The following is an 8,771-nucleotide window of genomic DNA, read 5'->3' on the forward strand; positions in this document are numbered from 1 at the left end:
TGGCATTACAGCTTACAACAACCTCCAACTCCTGGGCTCAAGCAAGTCTCCTGACTCCACCTCCCAAGTAGCTGGGATTACAGGCACCTGCCACAATGCCCAGCTATTTTTTAGTTGCAGCCATCATTGTTTGGCGGGCCTGGCCTGGATTTGAATCTGCCAGCTCAGGTGTACGTGGCTGGCGCCTTAGCTGCTTGAGCCACAGGCACAGAGCCTGCCACTGTACTCAAATGGCATATTTTGTCATGTAGATTTTGTCAAACCTTCAGAAATAAAAATTTTTAAAGAACACAATGGATTCTCATTGGCCATATTTGTGATTTGTAAATCAAAAAGAATAATGATTGATTTAAACACATTGAATCTGTGAAAATTCATGAGGACAAAGGGACAGGCGGCCAGTTATCATCCTCACTATGAACATTGCTAATTGAAGCGAAACTAAGCACTTATGGCTTGGCACCCGTAGCTCAGTGAGTAGGGCGCCATCCACATACACCCAAGGTGGTGGGTTTGAGCCCAGCCCAGGCCTACTATAAACAATGACAACTGCAAATTCCCCTTCCCCCCCCCAAAATGGCTAGGCCTTGTGGCTGGCACCTGTGGTCCCAGCTACTTAGGAGGCTGAGGAAAGAGAATCACTTGAGCCCAAGAGTTAGAGGTTGCTGTGACCTGTGATGCCATGGCGCTCTACCAAGGGCAATAAAGTAAGACTGTCTCCAAAAAAAAAAAAAAAAAGAATTAAGCACTTATTCTGTCTTTCCAAATAAAAAGCTTACTTCAAAATGATAAAATGATTTCTGTTAAGTCTTATTTTACAGGTGACTATAAGTATAGAAAGAATGAAGATCACTTGAGAACTCGAGACAGGTTAAAAAAATAAAATGGGTTCAGTGCCCATAGCACAGTATTTAGGGCACTGGCCACATCCACCGAAGGTGGTGGGTTCTAACCCAGCCCAGGCCAGCTAAGCAACAATAACAACTGCAACAAAAAAATAGCTGCGCATTGTGGCCGGTGCCTGTGGTCCCAGCTACTTGGGAGTCTGAGGCAAGAGAATTGCTTAAGCCCAAGAGTTTGATGTTGCTGTGAGCTGTGATGCCACAGCACTCTACTGATGGCAATATAGTGAGAGTCTGTCTCAAATAAATAAATAAGACTAAAATAATAAAATGAAGAAATCGGAAAATAATTATTTTGCAACCCCTACTGAAATCTTTGATGAGGAAAAAATAAAACTTTGTTTTGAAGTCTTGTATCACCTGCCAGGTGCAGTGGCTCAGGCCTCTAATCCTAGCACTCTGGGAGGCTGAGGTGGATGGACTGCCTGAGCACACAGGTTGGAGACCAGCCTGAGTAAGACCTCATCTCTAAAAATAGTCAGGTGTTCCTGGGGGCACCTGCAGTCCCAGCTACTCGGGAGGCTGAGGCAAGAGAATGACTTTGAGTCCAAGAGTTTGAGGTTGCTGTGAGATATGACACCATGGCACTATACTGAGAAAGTTTTGTACCACCAATTATGGGAAGCCAGATATGTTACCTGATTAAGCCTACCATATGGGTGAGGCATTCTTACCAAAAATCTTGAATCCAGTTAACTAGATCAAACTCTAATTTAGAGTTAATAAAAGAGATAAACAATCTGAGAAATCCAAAAGAAACATTCTTTTTTTTTTTTTTTTTTGGTAGAGACAGTCTCACTTTATCGCCCACGATAGAGTGCCGTGTGCCGTGGAGTCAGACAGCTCACAGCCACAGCGCCACCCCCACAAGGAACATTCTATGAGACAAACAGTTACGATCATGAAAAATTGAATGTTGGGCAGTGCCTGTGGCTCAGTGGATAGGGCGCTGGCCCCATATACTGAGGGTGGCAGGTTCAAGCCTGGTCCTGGCCAAACTGCAACAAAAAAAAAAGCCGGGCGCTGGGGCAGGCGCCTGTGGTCCCAGCTACTCGGGAGGCTGAGGCAAGAGAATCACCTAAGCCTAGGAGTTGGAGGTTGCTGTGAGCTGTGTGATGCTGCCATAGCACTCCACCGAGGGTGATAAAGTGAGACTCTGTCTCTACAAAAAAAAAAAAAAGAAAGAAAAACTGAATGTCAAGTTGTCAAGTTATGAAAAAAGGAAGCTATTCTAATTTTCCTTCTTTCTTTCCTTTTTTTGGAGACAGTCTTTAGCTGTCGCCCTGGATTGAGTGTCATGTAGTCATACTCCTACTATTTACACCTCCTACTCTTGGGCTCAAGTGATCCTCTTTCCTCGATTTTTTACTTTAGACATGCTAGCTGCAAGAGACATTTTAAGAACAACCAGGGAAATTTGAATGAGGATCGCATCGAAGATGATTTAAAGTGATTATCATTAATTTTGACAGCTTTGATTATGTTGTTTTGGCTATAGAGAAAAATGTTCTTTTTTAGAACCCTAGCAGAATTTTTTTTTTTTTTGAGACAGAGCCTCAATCTGTCGCCCTGGGTAGAGTGCCGTGGCATCACAGCTCACAGCAACCTCCAACTCCTGGGCTCAAGCGATTCTCCTGCCTCAGCCTCCCAAGTAGCCGGGACTATAGGCACCTGCCACAACGCCTGGCTATTTTTTGGTTGTAGCTGTCATTGTTGTTTGGCGGGCCGGGCTGGATTTGAACTCACCAGCTCAGGTGTATGTGGCTGGTGCCTTAGCCGTTTGAGCCACAGGTGCCAAGCTGAACCCTAGCAGAATTAAGGAAGATCCTATCATTTTTATTTTTATTTCTATTTTTTATTTTTTATCACACCTTCACCACAACCTCAACCTTATTACTCCCCCAAATTTGTTCTGGCCCCATTGCCCCACAGAACCAGCTTTCATAAAGGTCATCTGACTCGTCTCATTAAATCCAAGTAACACTTTTCAGACTCTTTGCTCAGCCTCTCTAGAGCTCCTGGGACTGCTGGCTTCCATCTGCTTTGAATGTGTCCCCTTGGCCTCCCTAGCCCACACTAAGGCACTTTCCTGGCTTTTCTCCTTCCCTTCTCTCCTCCACCCCTAACCACTTCTCAGTCTCTTTGGCAGCTTTCCCTTTCTCCCTCTTTGAGCAACTTTTCTATGCCAACAGATCCATTTCTGTTTATAATCCAATTACCCTTAAATCTATAGCTCCAGGGAAGATCTCTTCAGAATTTTTCAGCTGCCTACTGCGCAGGCCCACAGGCACTTTCTGATTGAGACAGATTATGTTTAAACTCATCAAACGCTTACTACTGCTCTTGGAATAACCAACTCTAGCTCAGGATTACTGGATGGTGTCCCCATCTCCCTCCCTCGGGCCACTCTCCCTTCACTCTCTGGGGAGCTTTTAGCTCCTCCAAAGTGAAACTCCTAAATCATCGGATCAGACACCTCTGATATTTGCTCCCATGCCCCCCTCTACTTTTTTTTTTCAGTTTTTGACCAGGGCTAGGTTTGAACCCACCACCTCTGGTATATGGGGCCAGCACCGCCCCTCCCTCTACTTCTTCACAGCAATTCGTACACTTCCACACATCCAGCTAACTATTAACAAAATGGTGTAGCCTATGATCACAGCTATTTGGGAGGCTAAGGCTGGAGGATTGCTTGAGCCCAGAAGTTTCAAGACCAGCCTGAGCAACATAGTGAAATCCCCATCTCTAAAAATATGAAATAAAATGACACATAAATGTTATATGTTAAACTCACCATTATATTTCCAGGGTCTGGCACAGGCCCATCTCTTAGTAGGGCTCCAATAAATGTTCTAAGTGTTTCCTTCCTGTCGTTTCCACTGACTTCCTAACTCTTGCTTTCCTGAGCAGCCAAGACCGTCACCAGAAAATTCCCCAAAATCTTTTTACCTCCAGTGCCCAATGCGAGCTCTCACAGTTGGTGATTATTAATTGGGTTAACTATGTATAATTTACACCCTGGACTTCACTCAACCCTCTCCCCTCACCTTTTTTTCCCCACCCAAGACAGAGTCTCACTTTGTCACCCTCGGTAGAGTGCAGAGCTCACAGCAACCTCAAACTCCTGGGCTCCAGCGACTCTCTTGCCTCAGCTGCCAAGTAGCTGGGGCATTAGGCGCCTGTCACAACGGCCAGCTATTTTTAAAGATGAGGTCTAGCTTTCGCTCAGGCGGGTCTCAAACCCATGAGTTCAGGCAATCCACCCGCCTTATCCTCCTAGAGTGCTAGCATTACAAGTGTGAACATTTGCGCTGGACCTGACCCTCCCCTTTCTAACCCCCTCCCTGGGATTTCTAATCCCTCAGATTTCTGCGCCCCACACTGCTCCCTTCTTCCTCCTCCCTCCTTTATTCCTTTCTAACTCCCACTCCGCACCCAGGCCTGGGCTCAGGCTCCGATGGTTCTCGGGCGCACGTCGGACTTACCTGGGTAGACGGGTGTGCAACCGGCCACTGGCTCAGGTCTTCAATCTCCTGCTCCATGGCAGCCTGGGGTCCGCTGCACATCGGCTATGTGGGGTCCAGACAAACTTCAGAACCAGCCAGTGAGGCGTCGCCAGCATAAGTCCCTGAACTGCCACGCCACAATCAACCCGCTGGGCTTTTACTCCTCGCTGCGCCAGGGGCGGAGTCACGGCTGCCCCACCCCCACCCCTCCCACCCCACCCAACCATCGCCCTGCCACACCCAGCCACACCCAGCCACCGCCCCAGGTGCCCTGCCCCAGGGGGGCAACGGACCTCAGCAAGTCCCTACTGAGCAGGGTCTCAGACCAGGGACCTCGGATCTTTGCCCTACTCCTTAAAGTAATTACGTCCACCCACCCAACCTACCCTTTCCACCTTGCTGAGCATCCACTTGACCCAAGTGGGAACTGAGGACACCAAAGTCTCAAATTCCAGCCAAGTCTTCTTGACCTCAGTAGAGAAATGAGGTTAGCAGGCTGGAGAGTGTGGCAGGGCCAGATGTAGGGCCTCTGCAGACAGGTCAGTTCCCACCGCCGCCCCACCAGGCCCGGGATTTTGCAAGATCTTTTCTGGCACAGGCCGGACTCTGTTTGTTGCCTGTCCAAACTGAGAGATCCGTGGCACAGTTTATTTATTCCACAGTACTATCAAGTACCTAGTGTGTGTTGGACACGGTGTTTCGGAACTAGGGGTGAAATGGTTAAGTACCGTGTTCCCACGAAAATAAGACACTGTCTTATATTTATTTTGTTCCCCAAGAAGACACACGGGCTTATTTTCAGGGGCTAGCCACGCCCATCATTAGGTCTTTTTATGGGATAGGGCTTATATTTAACAAATGCACAGAAATCCTCCTAGGGCTTATTTTTGGGGTAGGTCTTACTTTCCCGGGAACATGGTAAGACAGAACAAAGTCCTTGCTGTCAAGGAATTTCCACGCTAAATCAGCAGACAAGAAATGAGTAATAAAGTCAATAATTATTATAATTTTACATGGTGGTGAGTACTATGGAGAAAACAAAATGGAAAAACATAAGATGAGAACTAAATGCCCGAAAGGAGCCCACTATGGGGCTGTAGAGCAAGAAAGAGCTTAATGGAGCTGGAAGGAAATAGTCCCAGGGACCGCTTTGACACAGGACAGAGGGCTGAGCAGGGCCCTGAGGACCTGGGAAGAAAGTTGGATTTTATTCAGACTGTGATGGGAAACCACGGATGGGTTTTAAGTGGGAAATGCATACAATGTTTTTAAAATAATCACTGGCGCTCTGCGCCTGTGGCTCAAGCTGCTGAGGCACCAGCCACATACACCTGAGCTGGCAGGTTCAAATCAAGCCCAAGCCCGCCAAACAACAATGACCGCTGCAACCAAAAATTAGCCAGGCCTGGCGGGCACCTGTAGTCCGAGCTACGTGGGAGGCAGAGGCAGGAGAATCGCTTGAGCCCAGGAGTTGGGGGTTGCTGTGAGCTATAACGCCACAGCACTCTACCCAGGGCTACAGCTTGAGGCTCTGTCTCTAATAATAATAATAATAATAATGCTCCTTTTGGATTACAGGGGCAGGAGGAATGCGGGGACACCAGTTAGAAAGCTAAAGGAGCTCTCTGAAATAGAATGTCAGTGTGTGGTGATGGGTGGGGGTGGTGCTTAGAGACTATTGTGTTGTGGGGAGTTTTTTGAGACAAAGCCTCCAGCTATCACCCTGGGTAGAGTGCTGTAGCGTCCCAGCTCACAGCAACCTCAAACTCCTGGGATTAAGTGATTCTCTTGCCTCAGCCTCCCAAGTAGCTGGGACTCCAGGCGCTTGCCACAACACCCAGCTATTTTTTGGTTGTAGTTGTCATTATTGTTTGGCAGGCCAGGCTGGATTTGAACCCGCCAGCTCTGGTGCATGTGGCTGGCACCTTAGCTGCTTGAGCTACAGGCACCACCGAAAATTGTGTATTTTAAAAGGACAATAGTCCCAGGGCTGAAGGACTGCAGAAGCACGGGAGCTTACTACCACTGCAGTGCACTGCGCCGGTAAGGGTCTGCGCTAAGATCAGCGTCTGGGACACCAGGGTGCCTAAGGAAAGGTGCGCAGGCCAGGGTCGGAAACCAAGCAAGTTAGGTCAAAACTCCGATGCTAGCCAGTAGCTGGATGGCACCTGCGAGTAGAATAGTCACTGCAATCCAGGCTGGGGACATCATTATTCATTTATTTTAAAACAATTAATAATTTTAAAGAAATAGAGTTTCATTTTTTTTTTAAGACTTTTAATGTTACCATTTTATTTATTTATTATTTTTTTTTTGAGACAGGAGCCTCAAGCTGTCCCCCTGGGTAGAATGCTGTGACATCACAGCTCACAGCAACCTCCAGCTCCTGGGCTCAAGCAAGTCTCCTGCCTCAGCCTCCCAAGTAGCTGAGACCACAGGTGCCCACCACAATGCCTGGCTATTTTTTTTTGGTTGCAGCCATCATTGTTGTTTGGTGGGCCTGGGCTGGATTCAAACCCGCCACCTTGGGTGTATGTGGCTGGCGCCTTAGCTGCTTGAGCCACAGGCGCTGAGCCTAGAGTTTCATTTTAAAGGTAAATTTTTATTCAAATTCAGTAAAATATTTCATATGCAAAACTAAAATTTGCACTTACCCAACAAAAATATTTTGTCTCTCAGCTTATGCTCTGTTGCACCATTTCAAATTTTAACACAAAACTCTGGTTACACAGAATGACAGGATTAAAGTAGGTGAAGCCTTGTTGACTTGTTTTTATCACCACTGATGGTAAATCACGATCGTTTATTTTGACTCTACTACGTAAGTAGAGGTGTATCTAATACCACAGAAGTTGGAGACGTGACCCTTTTCTGTAGTGAGCTCCAAGAGGGTGTGTGTGTAGGGGTGACCATGTAACTGGGCATCCTCCAAATTAACTTCCATGTAGAAAACAATTGTTTAAAAGGAACTATAATAAAAATGTGCTAATGTGGCAGGGCACACTGGTTCACACCTATTATCCTAGTACCCTGGGAAACCAGTGGATTGCTTGAGCTCAGGAGTCTGAGACCAGCATGAGCAAGAGCAAGACCCCATCTCTACCAAAAATAGAAGAACTAGCTGGGCATATTGGTGCCTGCCTGTAGTCCCAGCTACTCCAGAGGCTGAGGCAAGAGGATTGCTTAAGCCCAGAAGTTGGAGGTTGCTGTCAGCTTATGATGCCATAGTACTCTACTCAGGGCCACAGAGTGAGACTCTGCCTCTAAATAAATAAATAAATAAATGTGCTAATGTAAAGCTTATATATTCTCAATGTCTCAAAAGTTCAATGTCTAGAGCAATTATTCAGAACTTAAACCAACAAAAGATTTTTTTTGGAGAAGAGTATGGGGGTGTTTTTTGTTTTGTTTTGTTTTGTTTTGTTTTTTGAGACAGAGCCTCAAGCTGTTGCCCTGGGTAGAGTACTATGGCATCACAGCTCACAGCAACTTCCAACTCCTGGGCTCAAGCAATTCTCCTGCCTCTGCCTCCCAAGTAGCTGGGACTACAGGCACCCACCACAACGCCCAGCTATTTTTTGGTTGTAGCCATCATCGTTTGGTGGGCCCGGGCTGGATTCGAACTCACCAGCTTAGGTGTATGTGGCTGGTGCCTTAGCCACTTGAGTCACAGATGCTGAGCCAGTTTTATGATATTTTTGAAAAGTAAATTTATTTCAGGTTAATGTGAGGGTACAAACAACTAGGTCAAAATATTTGATTTTGTTCGGTGGAGTCCCTCTCATGGTTATGTCCCCCATACAAAAGGTGTCCCAATCCCCCACCCCATACCAGTACAGTAAGAGCACCCCAACACCCTCCCCATCCCTTGTTACTCCTCCTCCCAATTCCAATTAAAATGAGTTTCTCTTCAGCTTTTATTGAAATTTATCAACAAAATTTTAAAAAAATAAAAAGAGAAATGAGTTTTTCTCCTATGTGGGCACACATCAGCTCATCTACTGGCTTCATATTTGTATTGAGTATGTTGAGTATGTAATTGCTTTTCCATCTTGTGATACTTGGCTGAGAAGAATGTGTTTCCACTCCATCCAGGATATTACAAAAGATGTGAAGTCACCATCTTTTTATGGCTGAATAGTATGTCATAACTATGATTTGTTAGTCCGTTCCTGAGTTGATGGGCATTTCAGTTCTTTCCATGTCTTGGTGATTGTAAATTAAGCTGCAATAAACAATCTAGTGCAAATGTCCTTATGATAAAATGATTTTGGAAAGGAGTGTTGTAACAGACATTTTTTTTTTTTTTTTTGAGACAGAGTCTCACTATGTTGCCTTCGGTAGAGTGCTGTGGCATCACAGC

The 8,771-nt window shown here is 46.1% G+C and overlaps 1 protein-coding gene across 1 annotated transcript in view; it reads right to left on the bottom strand.

Annotated features, from left to right (window-relative positions):
* The window catches only part of KLF17 (Kruppel like factor 17), a 7,650-nt gene extending 3,182 nt beyond the window's left edge, over nt 1-4,468 (bottom strand). The window contains exons 1-2 of the mRNA XM_023507736.1: nt 4,388-4,468; nt 3,122-3,196 (exon numbers count right to left, since the gene is read on the bottom strand). Coding sequence (XP_023363504.1) covers nt 3,122-3,196; nt 4,388-4,468 — 156 coding nt within the window. The remainder of the gene's footprint in view (nt 1-3,121; nt 3,197-4,387) is intronic.
* Nucleotides 4,469-8,771: the final 4,303 nt, after the last annotated feature.

The sequence above is a fragment of the Otolemur garnettii genome, unplaced genomic scaffold, assembly GCF_000181295.1.
Source record: "Otolemur garnettii isolate 467f Iridium unplaced genomic scaffold, OtoGar3 scaffold00202, whole genome shotgun sequence".
NCBI lineage: Eukaryota > Metazoa > Chordata > Mammalia > Primates > Galagidae > Otolemur > Otolemur garnettii.